At 35.2% G+C, this 21866-nt stretch overlaps 1 protein-coding gene across 3 annotated transcripts in view; it reads left to right on the plus strand.

Annotated features, from left to right (window-relative positions):
• The window catches only part of ATP9B (ATPase phospholipid transporting 9B (putative)), a 156559-nt gene extending 135716 nt beyond the window's left edge, over positions 1-20843 (plus strand). The window contains exons 16-31 of one of the 3 annotated variants that reach the window (XM_064666174.1): positions 170-331; positions 1724-1816; positions 2976-3059; positions 3614-3784; positions 6261-6359; positions 8898-8987; positions 9456-9600; positions 9923-9987; positions 10435-10590; positions 10744-10808; positions 11964-12072; positions 14861-14918; positions 15615-15818; positions 16955-17057; positions 18214-18246; positions 19048-20843. In XM_064666174.1, coding sequence (XP_064522244.1) covers positions 170-331; positions 1724-1816; positions 2976-3059; positions 3614-3784; positions 6261-6359; positions 8898-8987; positions 9456-9600; positions 9923-9987; positions 10435-10590; positions 10744-10808; positions 11964-12072; positions 14861-14918; positions 15615-15818; positions 16955-17057; positions 18214-18246; positions 19048-19276 — 1866 coding nt within the window. In that variant the 3' untranslated portion in view covers positions 19277-20843. The remainder of the gene's footprint in view (positions 1-169; positions 332-1723; positions 1817-2975; positions 3060-3613; positions 3785-6260; positions 6360-8897; positions 8988-9455; positions 9601-9922; positions 9988-10434; positions 10591-10743; positions 10809-11963; positions 12073-14860; positions 14919-15614; positions 15819-16954; positions 17058-18213; positions 18247-19047) is intronic. The other 2 variants (XM_064666193.1, XM_064666184.1) reach the window with 2 other exon arrangements.
• The last annotated feature ends 1023 nt before the right edge of the window (positions 20844-21866 follow it).

Raw genomic sequence — 21866 nt, forward strand, 5'->3', positions numbered from 1 at the left:
TTGTACTCAGTCTACTGCTATTCACTTTTTTTCCCTAGATTCTTGGAAGAGTTTAGACTTTTACCCTAGCAACACTTGTTTGGCTTTAGACTAATTTATATAACAGTATAATAGACCTTTCACACTGAAACATGTCTCTTTTCCCCCCTTTTTTTTTTTCTTTCTTTAGGTAGCTCTGGTGCAGTGGACAGAGAGTGTGGGTCTTACTCTGGTTAACAGGGATCTGACCTCAATGCAGCTGAAGACCCCTGGTGGACACATCCTGACGTACTATATCCTGCAGATCTTCCCCTTCACTTCTGAGAGCAAGCGCATGGGCATCATAGTTAGGGTAATTTTGGGGGTTTTGCGTTTGATTTTTTCAAAAAATAATGTTACTGGATGTTTATTCTTATAGAATTTAATAGCAACTCCATCCTTCAGGGAATGCATTTCATAGGATTTTCAAATGGGAAGTTTACCTTTGACACGAGGTACACATGAAATACTAGGCAAGCAATTGTAGAAGAGTCTCTTACATGGGAGAATGTTAATTTCACGACTTCATACTTGGCCTCTGAGGCTGGAAGTTGCCTTTAAGCCTTTCGTTTTAATTTTCATTTGTTCCTTTCACACAAAATACATTGCTTCTTCAATGGATGAATTAACAGCTGGACTATCTTACAACAGGAGTTACCATCTTCTGTACTACTAGTGCTGCTGCTTTTCAAGACCCAGTACTGGTATCTGAACTGGCATGAATATGCACCACAGGCCTAAGATTTACAAGATTTGGGCTTAGTTGCCTTATGAGCTGCTTAGTTGGGAGCACAGTAACAGTCATTAAAACCTCAGATGAAAGGAAGCCACAACACTGTTCTCAAAAAGGAATTTTAAACCTTGGAGAATGTTATGCCATCCACACCACTGCATACCTTCAGTCAAACACAGCTTCAGGCAACATTGTTAGATGGTTAGATCAGTACCAAGTTGCAGTTAAACAGGTGTCACACTCATCCAATTTTTTTTATCTTTCTATGATGCCAAGCCAGGCATGCCATCAGCCTTAGGCAAAGATACTTCAGGCAGAATGTGTGCATGGTCAGGTCTGGAGAGACCTTGGCAAGTCTGTGTTACATTACATGAGGTTGGCATTAGGAGCCTACTTAACAGTAACATGTTCAGAGATGTTCTAAGAAGCTTGCAGATCAGACTCAGAAGCTCCTAATTTGGATTATATTTGCCTGTGTGTGGATTCACTGAATCTGCAATGAATGTTGCATCATTATAACATCTGTAACAAGCATTTACACTAGGATATTTGTAAATTTTTAATTACCTAGGTATCTCAAAGATACAGAGCTTTCTGGTTTGGGTTAGATGGTATTTGCCACCGAAGAAACAAAGTAATAGCTAGAGGGGACATAACAGTGGTATTTTAAAATTTAGTTTAGGGACACTGAGAATCTGTTATGCATGTTGACTTCAGTTAGAACTGATCCTCTTACATGGAAAGTAGGAGATATGCATCTTGATGGAATCAGTGATGTCATTGGAAATAGTAACATCAAGTAATAAAACTTACCCACCTCTTGGCAAGGTACTTCATCTTTTATAAATGGTAATCTATTGAGTACTTCAGAAGACAATTAAATTCTTGATATGTAATTGTTTTGACTGCATAAACAGATATTCTTCCCTTCCCCCACCCCTTCCACCCCCCATTTCTTTTATAAAATTTTAGGATGAATCTTCGGGAGAAATTACATTTTACATGAAGGGTGCAGACGTTGCCATGTCCACTATTGTACAGTACAATGATTGGTTGGAAGAAGAGGTAAGAAAAAAAAAAATCAAAATTTAAAAACATTAATGGTATGTAAAAACTAAAAATCTAAAATAGAAAACTCACATGTTATTGGAATATGTTTAAAGGAAAATCTGAGTCAATGAAGTAATGGATTTTGAAGTTCAGTTACACATATCCCGAATGGGTTTTAAGGGATTAGAATTATTTCCAGTTCTTGAATAACCCACAGGAAAAGCAGAGCTGGTAGTCATAACAGAACATGTTCCTACTTAAAACAAGGAAAGTTGTTTTTCATTGACTGACCTTTCCCATAAAACCTAATTACTTCTGAGAAGTATTCTGCTATAAATCTATTTATCCTGAAATGCCCTTGTTTGATCAAAATCTGCAGTGAGGTATGATTATGAATTAGAGTTTAATAAGGGTTGCATGCAAACTGAAAATTTTTTTTTCCACATTTATCAAATTTGAAATAAAATAGTGACTGAATTTCAAAGCTGATTAATGTTTTTCGCTGTGTGGCTCTAGTAGGTACCAGCAGTCATCTTATTTTTGACCCTACATACAGACAGTATGTTAATACAATGATTACACCATGTATGTTCATGATGGTATTGGCAATATGAATCAATATCTGCTGCAGGGCAGTTTGATTTATTCGGGGACATGAATAAATTAAACTCCCTCAAGACCTAGCAAAATGTCATAAAAATTACTTCTGGCGATAATGATGCACAATTAATTGTAAAATACTTGTTTAATTTATTTAGCTTTATGAGGTCAAATCAATAAATGTTTGCACTGAAGAACCTTGTTTTTCATTAAGACATGGCTGGTTTTAATGTGTAGATGTTTTTCTGATAAGAGGTACGTTCAGTGGAAAAAGAAATGTAGCTCTGTTATGTGCCTTAAAAGTAGTTTTAATTTGTTTTAAAGCTTCAACCTAAAAGATATTTTCTTTAAGCTAGGAGAGGAAATCTAATTGGCTTACCAATAGCATACCACTCCATTTGGAGTACCTGAAGTATAATTGCTTTTTATTCTGTTTGTGGTTTCTCCAAAGTATTTTAGTAGTCTAACAAAACCCATAAAGTTATAGTACAGATATACCCTGTTAGCATATAGAATAAAACACATACATGTGACTGAATATTTACATAACACCTCTGTGGTTTTGTCCCTTTAGTGTGGTAATATGGCACGAGAAGGACTGCGTACATTGGTTGTTGCCAAAAAATCACTTACCGAAGAACAGTATCAAGATTTTGAGGTATGAAAGGACAATGATCTTTTGTTGTACCATATTTAAGTACTTTGAGAGGAACATTCCTCTTTTTTATTTTTTTAAGGTTGCAAAAAAGATTATTCATATTTAAAATACAGATAATTGAGGTATGGCCCAAAATCTGTTAAAGACTTTGTCATCATTAGTGATGGTTCTTCATTCATACATAGGATATTGTTTTGCTTTATTATGAGACTGTACGGTGTTTCCCCAGAAGCCAGTGTAATGTTACTTCTGTAGCTACAGCATGACTTAAAAAATCTACTCGTTCTCAAAGATAAGGCCTTTCCTTTTTGGATGCTGTGATGCCTAATCCTTAATAATTCTTCAAAAGGCATTCTCTTGAGGTGATTTGTCAGAAAAACCATGTATAATGTTGGATGTGGTGTAAAATAGTTCTTTTAGTCTTGTTCTTCATTAAAGATATTTAAAGTCAACCGTTTAGCCTAACGAACCCATGCTGTCTATGAGTGGTAGACTGAATGTGTACTTTATGAGTCATAGCAAACTCTTAAGTGGTTTTGTGTTTGTGCAAACAGAGTCGATATAACCAAGCAAAGTTAAGCATACATGACAGAAACCTGAAGGTTGCTGCTGTCGTAGAGAGTTTGGAGCGAGAAATGGAATTGCTGTGTCTCACTGGAGTAGAAGATCAGCTGCAAGCAGATGTTAGACCAACTCTAGAGATGCTAAGGAATGCTGGAATAAAGGTACTAAATGCATACCACTGACATAACAGGTTCATTTATCAACTTTTTTTATTAAGACATAAATTATATTTGTCTATATTCAGATTCTTTCAAAGTAAGAAATATGTCAAAGTAAGAAATAATGTGCCCTAAGCACATTATGGGCATGAACTAGGACAAACAAACAAGATACTGTGTACAAAGTTCCCTTATCCACCATAGGTTTCATTAATCTTAGACTTAGTTCCGCAGGAAAACTACCAAGAGATAGATGTATGTGTGTCTCAGTCATTTATCCCCTGACTGTCTACAGTAAAATGTCCTAGCTGACACTACATGAGTTTGGCACAAGATTTGTGTGACAGCAATGTTTTCAGGTTTGGCACTCGAGAAGTTTTGGCAAAGATCAAAAGGTGAATTGTTTGAACTAGAATTCAGAACTGCCCTTGGAATTTGTTCAAATCATGTTGAAGGGATGGTGTTAAAAGCCTTGCGCAAGAGTTTGTGCTGTGCTTTGTTCATAGGCTGGCTTTGCAAGTCACCTATTAGGTGAATATTAGGAGTAATACATTTATTTGAGAGAGGGTTTGAAATAAAGATATGAACAATATCTTAGGGGAGTGGGCAAGATTATATACATTTTACTTGAAGTGTCAAACTCTGCTCCAAAAAGTTGAGTTGATTTTCAAGTGGTTAAACTGAGTCAGAGAAAATGGGGTACTTCAGCTTGAAAAGGAGAGTAAGGTACTTTGCTTTGCAATAAGCATGGGAAATCTCCCTTGATGAGATTGAGGAGCAGCAATGCATGGAGCTCTGCCTTGGGACAAATGATGAGCCAGTTGAGAATTTATGTTAGAATTAGTGGGCAGACCAATGTGGACAACATTATGGTGAGTGTGCACTACTGCCTGAAGTGCTAGAAGAGGCTGCCTTCAGACAAGTGGAAGAAACCTCTCATTTTCATATTCTGGTCCTTGTGCTGGACTTCAGCCCCTCCAATATCTGCTGGAAGGGCAGCACAGGAGGGCACAAGCAAACCAGGAGAATTTTGGAGTGCAATAACAATAATTTCCTGACATAGGGGATTGAGGACTCAGCAAGAGGAGATGTTCTACTTGTCCTCTTTCTAACAAAAAAAGAGGAATTAATCAGGGATGTGGAAGTTGATTGAGGGGACAGCCTTGGCCCATCCACAGTGGTTATGAGAGAGTGAAGTTCAGCAGGCTCAGGAGGATCTTATTCATGTCTATAAATACCTTAAGGTAGAGTGCAAAGAGGACAGAGCCAGGCTTTTTGCAGTGGTGCACAATGAAAGCACAGGAAGCAATGGATGCAAACTGAAATAAAGTCCCACTTGAATATAGGAAGAAAATTGTTTCCTGGGAGTGTGTTCAAACACTGGAGCAATTCTCCCAGAGACCTTGTGGAGTTGTCATCCTTAGAGATGGTCAAAATGGTCTTGACATAGTGCTGAGCAGCCTTCTGTAGTTGATTCTGACTTGAGCAGAGGAGTTGGACTAGATAATCTTCAGAGACCCTTCCCATGTATGCTGTTTTGTTATTCTGTTTTTAATTAATCCCTGTTACCCAAAGGCTTTCATTAAATCGTAATGCAGTGATGTGCACAATTAGAAAAATGGATGGATTAAAGCCTTACGATTGCATAAGAATTCTTTTTAGTACAATATACTTATATACACGGTATTTACTAAGTACTTTGATATTAGTACTTATAGTATTTTCACATTTGCTTTTGATATTACCTCTATGTGTGGTCACTTCTGACTATTAGGTATATCCTACTTGGAATAGGTACAGAACAGGAATTATAATCAGCCTTATAGTAGGCTGGAAACACATCAGATGTCCTTCAACATCCTTGGTGTTAAGGGGCTGAGGGAGCTGTCACACTTTAAGAACCTATGAACCCTCAACCTTTTTTCCTTAAACTTTACTGCCTTCCTCCCAGTTCTTCATGGTCAGTGGGAAGGATTTCTTTGGAGTGTTGGGACTGTAGCTCTTCTTTCAGATATGCTGTTTGTTTCATTGTTTGGCTGCCACTTTCTGATACATGACCACCACAGTCACAGACTGTTGTGTCACATCATTTTGCTGACAAAAGTCATCTGCATCCTCACTTTTCTAATCAAGGTAGTATCAGGGCCGTAAGGAAAGATTTTTATGCTTTCCCAGCTGTTCAGCTATGCCGGTGGGTTTCCCCAGAGTTTCACCTTGTCTTATACCTGGAAACATTGGCCTTTGTGAGAAGGGAAGGGTAATAGAGCTGCTTGAAGTAAAGACAGTTCTTTTCCATTTTCCATGTTATTGTGGTAAAAACCATGTGTTAATGTCACTTAAAAATGCCTGTATCAGTATATTTTCTCAGATAATCTAATCCAAAAAGGTGTCAGCAAAAGGTTGGAGAGAGATGTCATTTAGATTTGGAAAACAAGACACATCAGTGTCCAAAGAAGTAAACTTTTTCGTTATTTTGCAGATATGGATGTTAACAGGAGATAAACTGGAGACAGCAACTTGCATTGCGAAAAGTTCTCACTTAGTGTCTAGAACTCAAGATATTCACATTTTCAGACCTGTAAGTATATAGTTCCAACTTTTTTTGTTGGTTCGTCAAAGGACAGGTAATAACAATATTGCTTTATTTGATCAGTGGTTGTCTGGTTGTTGAAAGTTGTTGGGTTATTGCACTGAATGTCATAATAACGGTCAAGAGGGTAGTACTTAGGTTGTTATTCAAGGCTGCAGAATTACAAAGCATCGCTTCTGTTTAAGGGTGCTTGTTTCTAGATTTGTTGGTATCCTGCAGCCATGTTGATACGTTTGTAACCATGTATATTTGGGTTCAACATGCGTTTTACAGTCTTCACTTACACAATGGACATAGTAAGATACCTCTAAATAATGATGATATGAGGTCTCTATGAGATGCTGAGCCACTAAGAAAGAGTGTCCAGGCATTTAGGCTATCTAAATTACATCCTTGCTTGTTCTAGAATTTTCATTATTAGAACTCTTTAGACTCAAGCAGAATTAATCCTGAATTAAACTGTCATGCCAACATCCTCTGTAAAGACTTAGTTCAAATTGGTATGAGAAAATTTGATTTTCTTAATATCATTATATATATGTGCATTTTATTAACAGACTGCTTAAGTAATTGTTAGAAAAGTAAACTAAATCTTTTTCTCTACATTTTATTTGTGTAGCATCAACTCTACTGAAGCCAAACAAAAATAGATTTTTCAGGTGCTGATTGATGCTGTGTGATCAGACATAATATGTCTGTGTTTGTTCTAAATGAACCACTTGCACCTACAGAAATAATTCTATGAATATAATTTACATGTAAATGTAGTTTCTTCTGAAGCATCGGAATGGCAAATTAGGCCCTGCAGACTACTATTTGCAATTAAATTATTAATGCCTCTGATAAAACTTTACATCAATTTTTGTTGACCTTTCCATGTTGTAACACCACAAATTAAGTCTTCCTGAACAAAATCTATTTAGTTGAGTCATATTTTTATTTTCATTACCTCAACTGGTAATAAGAGATCAGCATAAAACTGTGTGAGAGTATGCAAAGTTTTAAATTAGTTACAAAATTAATTTATACAGGATTATTTCTGTGGCCGTATTTGTTGCAAAGAAATAACTACTAGATTAATGTAAGAAAATACCAAGCATTCTTAACACTTCTATTTTAGTTATAAATTAGAAATTAAAAAAATATTTACTGCTGGCTTCCCAAAAAGTTGCATTTTGTTTTAACGTTCTTCCTTTCTATTCTTAGAAATCTCAGCTTCCTCATTTTGTAATGAAATTACCTGATATATTGTTCTAGAGGTATTTACAAATGAAAAAAAGCATTCTGTTAGGTGAAATGTAGAACAGAGAGGGTAATTACTGCTCAGCAGTGTGTGCAAGTGCTGACATCTCTTAATCTCTGCAATGCAGAAAGATTATACTGGGCCAACACAATCCTAACAGCTGGCAGACAAATAGCTTTCTCTTTACATGTTTAATTGTGGCAAAGAAGGAAAAAATTCTGAATTGGGGTATGTGTATAGGTGTATAGGTTTTTCTGTTTGCAGGGGCTTTTTAATGTAACTCAGATTTTATGGGTAGTAGAGCCCATACGAAGGGAGAAGGGTCTTTGGAGTGCATCTGACTCTGGGTAGTAGTGGGCCAAAGACAAAACTTCACATTCAGTGTAATTAAGATTCATATATCTAAAAAGTTATTTAATCAAAGCGCTAACGGAGACAAAATTGGAAGTACAATCAGAGCTTGTGTTTTATTCTCTGCTTGAAACATTGTCTTGCATGGTAGCTCCAAAATACCTTGATATTTACTGGAGAAAAAAAAACCCAAAAGAAAACCAAACACAAAAAAAAAATGAATAAGAAAGCAAGCAAACAAACAAAACAAAACATCCCAAATCTGCCAGCCTTGTCAAAATCCAGTTATAATTTAAATTTTTCATGTTCTGTGTTCTAGCTCAAAACCTTCCAAAACCCATTTGGTAACCTGTGACCATTTTTGTATTTCACAGCTGGGCCTTTCTGAAACAATAATTATGTAAACAAAAAAATCTGTGATCTAGTTATTTTGTATCATACCACTTGATCTTGCCTGCATAGTCATGCAAAGGGATTAGTACTAATTTATTGAAATCTATCCCTCCTTACCCAAACTGAAGGAACAATTAATAGACATAACATGTTGTGTTATTCTAAGAACATATTTTACTGGTTAAAAATTGGGATTTGCTTGGAATTTTTGTCCATTTTTCTCTAGCCCTGCCAGCATTGAAAGACTCAGACCAGCTCAAAATTCAGAGATTTTAATGTCATTAATTTATTAATATTTTTAGCCCTTGTGAACTTCTTGTGGGGAAACAGTTAACCTGACTACATAGATTTTCTGTGTTTGAGGATTGTTTTTTCACTCCATAAGATCTGAGGCTTGTAGTAGCATCCCATGGATGTTGGACTTGCACTGGGATAAAACACTTGAACCAAGGCTATGAGTTCTCAAAGCCTGATTTGTTTAGTAAGGGTTTTTTAAAGAATATAACAAAGTCTTTTAAAGTGAGTGTTTTTTATTGAAGGTTGCCACTCGAGGAGAGGCTCACTTAGAACTAAATGCCTTTAGGAGGAAGCATGACTGTGCCTTGGTGATATCTGGGGACTCACTTGAGGTAAGAACTTGGTTTCTGTCAAATTATGTTAATTTGTATGCTTATGTTCAGAAAGTAAGGTATTGGTGTCTTCATGCTTTTTTTCCATTATTTCTACATACTTTTAAATTGTCTTCAGAGATACTTTTGTTTATCGCTGAATGCTGTTTAGAGGATATATGTTCTAGATGGGCAAATGTTACTGGTTTTCTGGTCTCCTGTACAGTAACAGAATGGAATTTGTATGCAGTGTGCCTTACTATTGTCTGTTCTCTTCACCTCAGAGTGTGTTGGCTCTCAAACTGACATTCTCTTTGATTTTAAAACTAGTAAAGCCACTGTCAGAAGAATCTGCCTTTTTTTTTTTCCCCAGCTGAATGTTGTGCAGGGAAAAACTTAATTAAAAAAACCCTTTATACTATGTTTTTGTGATGGACTACATGTAGTAATATTTAACTGTAAATAAATGCAAGTGTCTTTTTTTCTTAGGTTTGTCTGAAGTATTATGAGCATGAATTTGTAGAGCTGTCTTGCCAGTGTCCTGCTGTGGTGTGCTGCCGTTGTTCTCCCACCCAGAAAGCTCATATTGTGAAACTGTTGCAGCACCACACTGGAAAACGCACGTGTGCGATAGGTAACTATCGGCACAGTCCTCGTAGCTAAAATCTGTAATAAATTTAAGCAGTAGATGGCACCATTGAGAAATAGTTGATATAAAACGAGACTTCTTTACCAACAGCCAGGTATTATGTAGTTGTGGCACAAAAAGCCATTCCATGAGAAAGGTGTGGTTATCTTCTCTATTCTGCAGGAAGAGGTCTCAATTGCTGAAGTAATTAATCGTAAGCCATAGATTAATTGTAAGAATTTAAAGGTGTGTGAGAGGTTTCTAAAATAATGTAAGACCAGGAGAGTAAAACCTCTGAAGAACTGAATATTGCAGTGACATTTTTCAGGTGACGGAGGAAATGATGTCAGCATGATCCAAGCAGCAGACTGTGGAATTGGAATTGAAGGCAAGGTAATATTAACAGTTTCATTGTCAAATGTGTGCCACATAGCAGTATAGTAACATGATTAGAAGCTTTGTTCTTAAACAGTATTGAATTGATCATTACTAATTAAAGTATGCTGTAAGATAAGAATGCTTAGTCTTTAATATTTGCTTTGCTTCTATGTTCTCTGCTTTATCTTTTTAAATACAAAAAGCAAGAAAAGCAGAAAACACAATAGTTATTTCTGTGTAGCATTTACCTGAAAGAAGCAGGAGAGGCAATTAAACTTACTTGTTACTGACCCTGCATCTTAGAATATGCACAAAATTTGTCCTTTGTGTCTTATTGCAGGGTTAATTTTCAAAGCAGGAGCAAACTTATCTTTTCAAATTAATTATTGCTTAGAATTTTGAAACTTGAAGTGCATCTTTTACGCTGGGTTTCATGTTTGGAATATTTTTGGTTTGTTCTAGGAGGGAAAACAAGCTTCCCTAGCAGCTGACTTTTCTATCACACAGTTTAAACACATAGGTAGGCTGCTGATGGTACACGGTCGAAACAGTTACAAAAGATCAGCAGCACTTGGTCAATTTGTCATGCACAGAGGCCTTATTATTTCAACTATGCAGGTATTTAAAACTTTGTTTTCTGAATAGTTAAAAACAGCATCTGTCTTTGAAATGTCACAAAATCTTAATCAACCAGTATTGGGGTTTTTTCTATATTATATTGTTTTGTATGTAGAATTATATTAAATACATATAATTATCTGCTTTTTGTAGGCTGTATTTTCATCAGTCTTCTATTTTGCATCTGTTCCCTTGTACCAAGGATTCTTAATGGTAGGGTAAGTCAAAAGCAACAGTTGTGATATCTGGTAATAAATAGAGCAGACTAACTTGTTAAATAACATCATCTATTTATCATTGATATACTACCAAAACCTGGAATGAGTCTACAAAAAAAAGTCAAAGTAGGTTGGATGTGTACTATATGAGGGAGGAGTCATTATCAAATCTCTGGAGAGAGGGATCAGCATAGTCTTAGACAAATATAGAACCTTTTTCACATATCGGGTGAAAACAATAGGAAATCTTCCAGAGCAGTTTCAGCTGTGACATGGATTGCTGTACAAACCTCAGTGAGAATCACAGATTTTTCTGTTTAAAATGGAGCTGCAGCTACTATGAAATTTCCTCTGAGAGTGCAGTACCCAGGTCTGCCACATAGATTGCCTTTCAGGTGAATGTATGTAGGATTAGGAGCATCTTGGTCTTGTTGCAGAAGCTGGTTTGGCAATATGGTTTCCCAAGTCATACAGCTGAGAGGTATGCATATATTCATATCTGTCCCTGTTCTCTCTCCCTTCTGACTTAAGGGCTTTCTTTTATACTCCTTGTAAACAATAACAACTTAAGTCAACAGTAACTTAAATCATACTCAAATCATGGTCTGATTATACCAGACTTTGCAGAGGCAAGCAGTAGACCTCGCTAAAATATTTGTATATAGTTGTGCTAAGTTCCAGGAAAGTACATACAAAAGTATACATCTGGCATGTGCATAATAAAATCCAAATACAGAGGTGTTAAAACTTTTATTCATCCATCTACCTTTACCATGATATCCAGAATACAGTGGTTGTTTTTTCTTCAGTTTTCACACACCCATCTGTAGGTGAATTTAAATGTCCAGTCTTTGAACTACTTGTTCAAAGTGCAAGTGCACAGGGAACATGGTAACAGGTGATAAGCTTGGGTATTAGAAGAAAGAAATGTATTTGCTGGTTTTGAGTGTATAAAACCTCTGTAAAGTCTCACAACTGACAGCTCCCAGAAGCACAGAGCAGGCTGTGTATGAAAGCTGTATTGGTAAGCTGCCTAAGTACTGGAAAAAGAACCAGTTTAATTCCACTTACGTAAAAAGAATAATTGAACTCAGCAAATGAGTTTAAAATTATATCATACAAAAGTGTTAATTTATGATCTTTCCTTTCACCTAGATATGCAACCATATATACTATGTTTCCAGTCTTCTCTCTAGTATTGGATCAGGATGTGAAACCAGAAATGGCATTGCTATATCCAGAACTTTATAAGGATCTCACAAAGGTATGAACAACTGATATCAACAGATATGAACAACTGATGAAATCTCTGGTGTGCAAAACTGAGAATTCTTACAATCATTTTCTTAAGGTATTCCAAGCAAGACAGATTTCACAGCTAAGGCAGTGTTGTGCGTACTGTGAAAATAATCCATGGTACTAAATGTTCTAGTCAGTTTTATCATTACATTCGTTAAGTCACCAATGGTTGGACTGAAATAATTCAAATGTGAAGGTCTGTTGTTATATAACCTGCTTTCAGTCTGGCCCCAAAATGCCTGATGTGGAGTTATTTATGCTTACATTTTCACAGCTCTTCTTTCCTTTTTAACTCATAGATTAATTAACAGATTTATTTTTTTCTCTAACACCCAGAAATTACTACTGACCTCTGCAAAAACTGTCTTCCTTTAAATAATAGATATTGATATCATGTTTCACAACATTGATATGTCTGAACTGCATCATCTGTAATCTACTGCTTTCTGTACGTTTGCACATATCTGCAAACAGTCAAGGTGTATAATTTTTTTACCCTCCAAAAGTGAAACAAATGTCGAGATTCTGTTTTAGCAAGTTTTTCGAAAAGTGCTTCTCCTCCATCCATGATTGTCAGCTAAAAAAATTATGATACAAGGCAGAAGCAGACAGTCTTTTTAGGGATAGTATATTCTTCAAAGATGTTTCTTAAACTTCAGAAGCAGATTATAGCTGAAGTGAGTCCAAACTTTTCAGTCTTTGTCTTTTAACTGTACTGAATTAAGTATTAGCTATGTTAGTCTGGGATATTTTCTCATCTGTTGGAGATCTTGATTCTCTCTTTCTCCTCTTGAGAATCTTTCAAGTTTTTGAGATTTCAGCCCGTGATTAATCTCTAAAAAGCATGGCTTTCACCTGCTAAAGACAGTAGTAAGCTTGCCTGTGGAAACCTGTTGATGGAATGTGGAAGCATCTTATTTCCGAAAACAGAAGTTAACTTGTACTTGGAAAATGCCCAGGATGGGCAGATGAATAAACAGCTGAGGTTTTTTTGTTTAAGCTTAAGTGACAATTCTCAGAGATGCTGAATCGCTGACTTTCCCAGCTGATGTTGTACATCTAGGAATAATTAATAAGTAGAACACAAATAATTATCTTCAGGAGAAAAAAAAGATAATCTGGAGGAAGTCAAGGTTCAGTCCATTGTATGGGGCAGATGATGATCAGTGAATGATTATGGATGTGTAGTACAAAAAGTTACACGCTACGTTTGACTTCACTATTACAAGTTAATCTTACTCTGTTTATTAGAACAGTTTATGATCATGCTGCCTTAGTCATGACGCTGTGAAGCCTACTTATTTCTGCACATCATCTTTCAAATTAAGGACTCTTAAATGCTCTACCAATGCTAGTGTTATTCAAGCATATGTTGACATGGACTATAATTTTATTCCTAGGAATTGGTTTATTTTCTTAGATCTGCTAGTGACGAAAATTTTTAGATTTTTAGAAGAATAAAAGGTAATAGCATTAACACACTTGCTTCAGTGCAAGAAGAGAAAATTAGTGAGGTTCAAAGAGACAGGTGTAATCACGTACCCCAGAGGACACGATGACTCAGTATTACTGTTTCTGTGGCTTCTGTGGAGGTTAGGAAAGCTGATGAAATTTTGAAAGGAAGCACAAGTAAGTGCTCCCTGCTTTCATCTGAAAGTGATTCACAGCCTGTTGAGCAGCATTCCATAGAAGCTCAGGAATGATCTACCCCTTCTAGATCCATAAAGGTGAATCAAAACTCAAGCTCATTCATATTTCACGAATCTTGCTAATTAGGAGCTGTGGTTGAAGGTGATGGTGGTGTCCAGTACTCAAAGGAAAATGAGTAGGCACTCACAGGAGAAAAAAAATCTGATGTTTCTTTGTGTTGTGCTTTTTCCCATACATTCAACCTGTCACTAACATTCAAGACTGTATAGAGACCTATGAAAATATCCTTAGCACCTTGCCATGAACTCTTATCTATCCAAGAATCTGTTTTAGCCTCCACTTAAGTAATAGTCAGCTCATCACTTGCTACAGCAGTCAAGCACATTTCTTTGTAAAGTGCTGATTCTTGTCTGTTCTAGATTGATCACTTCTTTTGTGGCAAAATGGCTGCTTTGTTTGTCATTTTATTCTTTAAAATGTGTATCCTTTCAGCTCTGCAGTTCTAACATATTTCAGCAGTACCATCGCAGAATGCAAGCGTTATGTCACATGTACAGCATTTATTCTTTGATTGTGCATATGTTTTAATCTAAAATATTCACAATCACGAGAATATTTCAGATTTATTTGGTAATAGTTACTTGCTGAAAACTTGAAGGACTCATTCTGTGAATGCAAATGGGCGGTTTATCCCACATTAAAAGTTACTAGTAACAGTTGATCTTGAGGATTAGGTCAGTAGGTACACAATGCTGTTGTTTTTCTGAAGACTATATTTTACAAAACAGACACAAAAATATTTTAAATAAAAAATTTAATTGTATTTATCCTTCTGAAAACCAGCCAGTGCATTGCAAGCTAAAATATCCCTTCTGTCTAAGGCCTTAGCTCTCTTAATCCCAAATTTAGACTTTGTGCAATTTCTATACAAGTTTGTAATGAAGAATCATAAAAACGGCTAGAAGCTTTGTAGCCTATATCACTTCAAATACTGCTTACTTTACTTATAAAATGTCTCTCTACTGACTTAAGTATTAAAAATATATGATCTGAGTTATTTTTTTAAAGTCATGTTTAACTGTCCTCTCGTGTGTTTCCCTTAGGGAAGATCTTTGTCATTTAAGACCTTCCTCATCTGGGTTTTAATCAGTATTTACCAAGGTAGGAGAGAGTCCTAACTTTACTGAACTGAGAATTTTTTGTCTGCTATTAGCAATATTGTTTTTCAGCTGCAGGTTGAATTCCCAAAGCTTAACATTTCATCAGCAGTTATATATATTGCTTTCTGTTTATCTCGTAAATCGATATTCCTCTGGTGTGCCAGACCTATTCAAAACACAGCATGGGTTGGTATTTTTATTGATGCATGTCACCTAAAAAAGGACATGTTTTTAATTAAATGCTAATCCAGAAAAATTTTAATGAGTGCTTATCACATTGCATGTATTTACACAGTAGTTTTCTTTCATGGAATGACAGAAGCACTGTTGAAGAAATCTGAATTATGTAATCAGTTAAAAGTAATTACACTTTCAACAATATCTCATTTATTTGCAGTACTTGACAAAATGAGGTTAATTAACAGTTCATCAGATATATTGCACTAAAAGGTGTTTAATTTTCTAATAGTTTTATTTCTTTACGGCTTTACTTTGGTTGGTTTATTTCACATGCACGAAGTACAGTAAATACCCCTCGTTTCTTTTAGAAATATCTATGTTGTTATCTTATTTAAAAAATTACTGGGCATATTTTCATAAGTAATCAAATGTTTAGTGTGCAGTTGTGAAAACTGGTACAGTGAAATTTTGTTGCAGAGCGTATTGTTAACTTTGTGTGCCTTTCCACCCTACCTAGGTGGTATTCTGATGTATGGAGCCCTGCTGCTTTTTGAATCTGAATTTGTACATGTTGTTGCCATTTCCTTCACTGCCCTAATCCTGACTGAGCTCTTGATGGTTGCACTGACCATACGAACATGGCACTGGTTAATGGTGGTGGCTGAATTCCTCAGTCTTGGCTGCTATGTGGCCTCTCTTGCATTTCTAAATGAATATTTTGGTGAGTAATAGTAGAAGTATTTGAGCAAAGAACCAGTTTATATTTTTAATATATTTTTCTCATGTTTTTTTCAGTTAAGAATAGATGATGATTTGAAATCCAGCTTTCATTATAAGAAATATGACTGAGTTTAAATTAGGTCTAATTAATGTTGGGTTAAATTCTCTCTGACCCTTTTCTCCTAGAATTTGACAACCTCTATTCCTGTTAGTATTATTTATCTGGATGATAAACTTTACTCAAACCACTCATGCCTTTTCCATCCTTGATCCAATATTGACAGTCCAAACTGCATACCTTAAATTGGCTTTGAAATTTGCACTACTGAAAATATATATGATTATTAAAAAAAAATCAGGATCTTTCATTGAATTGGTGCATTATTTTATATGCCAGACCAAGTGGACCTCATTAGATCTAACCGACAAGGTTAAAATAGCTGAAATATTGCTAGAGAGTGAGGCAGCAGGCTAGATACCTTATATAGGATAGATACCTTATATAAGAATCACTGTTTCATAATTATACTAAACTTATATTAAGCTTGCTTTAAAGTGTGGTATGCCATACTGTGTCTTAAGGTTCTGATTGTTTATAGGACACAAGATAAAAGAACACATTTTAACTGCAAATCTTAACAGTCAAGGATCTGAGCAGCAAAATAATACATATTTCTTCTTGTATCAGCTTATCTTTTAGTAAAAACAACTGTCTCAGTGTGATTTTTACAAATGTAATTTACAGAAATATATGTAACAACTTTAATTATACCTTGTGAGAAGCAGAATACAGCTCCTTCTTCTCTATCACAGCAGAATTAAATGTTACATGGTGGTTTCCAGGAGTCTCATAGTTCTGCTTTCACTCTCTCATGTCGCAGGTGTTCAACACTAGAGTAGTGTATGTACATTATATAATTATTTTTTAATCAGTAAATGCTTCACTGCCTGTCCTAGGTGTTCTGTTACTTCCCAGATTTCTCAGGAGTCAAATTTTAGTGAAGAAACAACCCCGCTGGGATTGGTACTTGTGTTGTACATTATTTCAGGTTTGCCAGAGTACCTTTTTATTTTCTCTGAGACTGATGCACAGACTCCTTAATAGAGATTATTGGGCTGATTTTTGAATCTCCACAGCCAGATTACAAATGAGAGGAACAAGCAAGAGCAGATACAGGTATTCTCACTTGAGTCCAGACTTCCAGGAACTTCATAAGGCAGAACTTGCTGCTTCACCTTTGTAAGTCTGTAGTATTGGTGACAGCCGGTCCTTTCATCCTTTCTGGTGTTTTTCCATGAAAAACACCTTTAGATGGTGTTCAAAGATGTGTAAAAGCTGCAGGAACTTTGTTTCTTGCAAACTTTTCCATAAAATGAGTGTTTTTCTGTTCTCATGTATTTGCTGGACAAGCCCAAGCGACTGAGTCTATAAATATTTGCATGGCTTCTTGCAGCCTGGGGATTTAACTTGTGTATTTTTTGTCATTAAGGGTACTGAAAAGGGCTGCAATTTTGCTGGATTCTGTAAAGACGTATTTCACTGTGTGTTATTCACCAGTTAATCTGAGGAAATGCCTTTTTGTTAATCTCACTTCTGCTTAATGCTTTAATTAATCTGTCGCATTATAACTTGGGGGGAGGGAGTCTTTTTTAGTGTATGTGATGTAGCATAAACCTAAGTGATGGTTTGCAGTTCAAGATGTAGAAAACTTCCATGTATCAGGAAAAATGATCCAGACCACTTTGACTTCACTGTTTCTTTCAGTGATGTTACTTATAAGTATCATCTCCTCCCAAAGAAATTATATCATGACATAGCATTTAAATTAGAAAGGCAAAAATATTTGAGACTTTTCTACAGCTCTGACCCATGAAAGTAAATCAGTTTTTATGTTTCTGAGTTAATTGCACACGGTGGCTTTATTAGACCTGTCTATGATATGTTACATAAGCTTTCAGTAGGTCTAAGCAGGCTTAAGCTAAAACTGTATAACAAGTTTATACATTGAAATTTAATAGGCAAAGTATTTTAGTGAGTAAAGTTGGAGCAGTAAAGTATTTCTTTATTGCATTTTCTGAAGTGACTTTTAGTTCACATTAAAACAGTTTTGATGGAGTTGTTTATACATTAGACCTTGAAGTCAAACGTAAGAGAAGTGCCAGTGTACTTATGATCTTAAAACATGACCAAATGTAAAATCTGTGTTTTCAAAATGTTTTGATTTAATTGCTGCTTAAAATATTCTGATTGACATGTGAAAGGCAATGCTATTCCAGTTAATTCTGCTAACATCTTTTTATTTCCTTATTTGTGTACCAAAGCTGTTAGGGTTTTGGTTTTTTGCATAACCTTTGTATTTTCTGTAAATCTTTCATTTTCCCTCTTTGTGAAACAGGTATAGGCAGAGTGTCTTTTGGAGCTTTCTTAGGTAGGTGAAGTTTAACTTTTCTTGAATTTTTTTAAAATTTTTAAAAATTAATTAAAGACTAGCAAATTATTTAATATTACACATTTGTAAAAAATGGAAAAAATAATTAAAAAATTTTTTGGGTTACCTGGGTTCTGGGATCTTCCCATGATAATTAAGTATGACCTGATTATAACAAATATGGTCAAAAGAATTCAGTAGCAAGTGCAGAGTTGTCACCATTCTTGTTGATGTCTGTCATAAAAAATTAACTTTTCAGTGTGGCTTGTAACAACATCACTACAAATTTCCCTTTAAATTTTTGGGCTCTAATTTAATCTCTACAGTTTTAAGAATCATTCAGGCTAGTTGCTGTGACTCTTTCAGAGAAAAATAATCAATATGGAATAAAGGATCCAAATTGGTAGCAGAATTTGTGGCTGGGAACTTGTATTATAGGAGATAAAAATCATTCTTACTAGTAGAAAAATGAGCTGACTTAACTTTTTCTTATGAGAGAGTATTGCTTTTAAGCTGAGATTCTGTTTCCCCTAAAATTACTTGTGCTGCAAAGCACAGTTTTTTAAGCACCATAAAGGAACTCTGAAGTTCCTGTCTAGAGAAAATAGTTGGCAAAACCAAAATATTGAGGTTAGCTTTCTCTTTCTGCTGCTTTGTTGCCCTTTACTTTTTTAATTTTGCGTGGTCTTGGACAATAGCATAAGCAAACAATTAGGAGAGTTTTATTGACTTTGCACTATAGAAGTTCCACTTCCCATGTTACCAGCTCCCATTACTTATTTTCCCTTTTTATTTCTGCAGATGTTGCCTTTATCACAACTGTGACCTTCCTGTGGAAAGTGTCAGCAATCACTGTTGTAAGCTGTCTTCCACTTTACATTCTCAAGTACTTGAAGCGCAAGTTCTCTCCTCCAAGTTACTCCAAGCTTACCTCGTAAAAGTGATTATATTCCTATGGTTTTTCACTCACACCAGTCTGCAAATCGCATATTCACTGTGCTTTAGAGTCTATGGATTTATGTTGGACTAAAGAAACTTCAAAAAAAGAAATTCAAAAATCAAAAGTGGTAGTGTGAATAGAGCACAAAAGGGAGGAAACATCTGACAGATACAATAACACGGAAGTACACTAACAAGACTATCAGAGATAAAATAATTTTTTGTTTTTACTTTCATTTGCTATAATTATAAAGTAACACTGAATTACCTTTGATTTGACAATGCTTCTGAACTTTTCATTGCTACTGTAAAGGATCTTTTGCTACTGTAAAGGATTTTTTTCCTATTGTATTTATCTTCTGCAAGTTAAATCAAAAGTTTTGTTATTTATTACATAAATTCCCTTCTTTAATTATTATATAACTTCCTACTTCAAGCCCTTTCCTTTAATGTTTCTATATGGAAAAGGTCAATCGTCCATACTTACTATAACAAACGTAATACCTGTAAATGCCCGTGTCTGTATTAGCAGCTATTATTCCTCATCAGACATTGATTAATATGCACTATTTGAATTATGTACAGATGTCTGCATAGCACAGTCTTATTTTAGGAGCTGTTGTCTTATCCTGTACTCTCCATTTCTGGCACCAGTAAATTACAGATGTGTGATGTTGACAGCAGTTCTTTAAATGCACATTACAGCCAGGTTGCACAAAAGCTGTTTAAAATGATAAATTCTGTACATAATTCCACAGCACCTATTGATCTGTACAGATATCAAAGACATGGCTGCTTGGTAAATATGTTTTAAAATTCTTATTCATTTTTTATTTGTAAAACTGCAAATAGTGTCAAAGTACATTTCTATATATGAGAAGTCCAGTAAACCTTGTATTAGCTAATATGTTTAAATTGCCTTGTAATCTGTTTACTTAGGTTACTCAGGTAAAAGAAAATAAGAGAAACACGTGAACATTCTGGTAGAAAAATCTATCATCTTCCAGATTGTAAATGTTTTGTTTCTGTAACTTAGTTTGGGTGCAAAGTTGTCAAAAAAAAAAAAAATCAAAACATTTTTGCTTTTTGTAAGCTGTCAGAGTTTGAGTATCTTGGCTGAGTTATGACACTTCAAAGCAGTTGATGATTTGTTCCAGAAACTCATATGCTCTGATGCAATCTGAAGGGTCCAAATATTGCATACTGTACTGGCAAGTAGGATATGTTAATTTTCCATTGTGATAAAACTTTGCTTTCTCAAGAAGTACATATAATGAATTTGGCATAGTCTGTTAATCAGTGGAAAGGAACAACAAAGCTATTCATGCTTTATTTATTAAATATTTATGTGTGTGTTTTTAAAAACCGCTTAATATGGATGTCATTTTTATGTTCGAATGTATGCCTTTACAACATCATTCCTATTTTAGTCTCTTATAACTTTGCCCTTATGCCATTATTATATTGGATGAGTAATATATAAGTTATAAATATAACTACTTCCTGGGAGAGCAGAAGAAACTGCTGCAGAGCTATTTGGACTCCACCCCACTCCATTAATTTTTATTTTGGAAATTTTTCTTACTAGCTGTTTATCTGCTTTCTTTTTTAATTTTCATTCTTCATTATAAAAGCAATAAAGCCTAATTTCTACCAAATATTAAGGGTATATGTATTAAATAAACTATTGAAGTAGTGTTTCCTTTAATTACCCAACATCACAGACTAGTTTGCTCTATCCCTCTGTCACTTCTGTAAAACCCCCACAAGATGTCACTGTTCTTGCATACTGAGAGAAGCCTTTCTGCATCATGTGTGGTTTTGGCAAGATGCTCCTGATTTTTATTTTTAGTTTAGTCCTGTGATATTTTTCGTGCTGATTTGCTTTAATATTATATTTTCATCAATAAGTGAAAATTGTTTTTAAACAATTAAGGAAAGTCATTAGTGTGCAGTTATTCTGAAACATTGGTGGCATTTCTTCAGACCTTTTTTTCTTACACATTTTGAGCTTACAACCATATGCATAAGATTCAGGAGATAAGCAAAAGCACTTACAGTTGGTCGTCTTTCATCTATACCTCACATCTTTGACATTAGCAGACAATGAGAAAAATTGAAGTAGCATTGAAAGTGATGGTGTTACTGCAGTAGAGCAGTATGAGGTACATTTGTATCCATGTGTACAGAACTTATAGCATATGTGTATTAAATCTCAACATTAAAACTGTAATGTTAGTGTGATAGCAAATGTATAGATTCTGCACACAGGTATAAGCCTTTCAAAAGTGGAGTCAGTTCTCTACAGTGCCTGCTTTTTTCGTATTTCTAATATACAGAAAAAGTCCAGTTTCAGCTAGCCCTTTGTTTTGAAGACTGTGGAAGCCTGATTCAAGTGACTTACCTTGCTTTTGGATTCAGCTTTAGGCCTTGGATCTGCAAGTTAGACCCAGAATGACCTTTAGTTTTATTTGGTATTAAATAAATGTTTACTTTTGTGAGCTGCTATGTCAGATATGTTTTTCTGAAATGATAATCATGACTCTGAAAACATATTTGGAAAACAATTTCAGAACTGGGATAGGATGGAGGAGCAGGGTGTGAACAGGAAATATATCTTCACCAAAGGAACATTCTTAACAAGACATGGACCATGTTTGAGAAGCACATGAGCTAAACAT

Source organism: Pseudopipra pipra, chromosome 1 (genome assembly GCF_036250125.1).
Source record: "Pseudopipra pipra isolate bDixPip1 chromosome 1, bDixPip1.hap1, whole genome shotgun sequence".
NCBI lineage: Eukaryota > Metazoa > Chordata > Aves > Passeriformes > Pipridae > Pseudopipra > Pseudopipra pipra.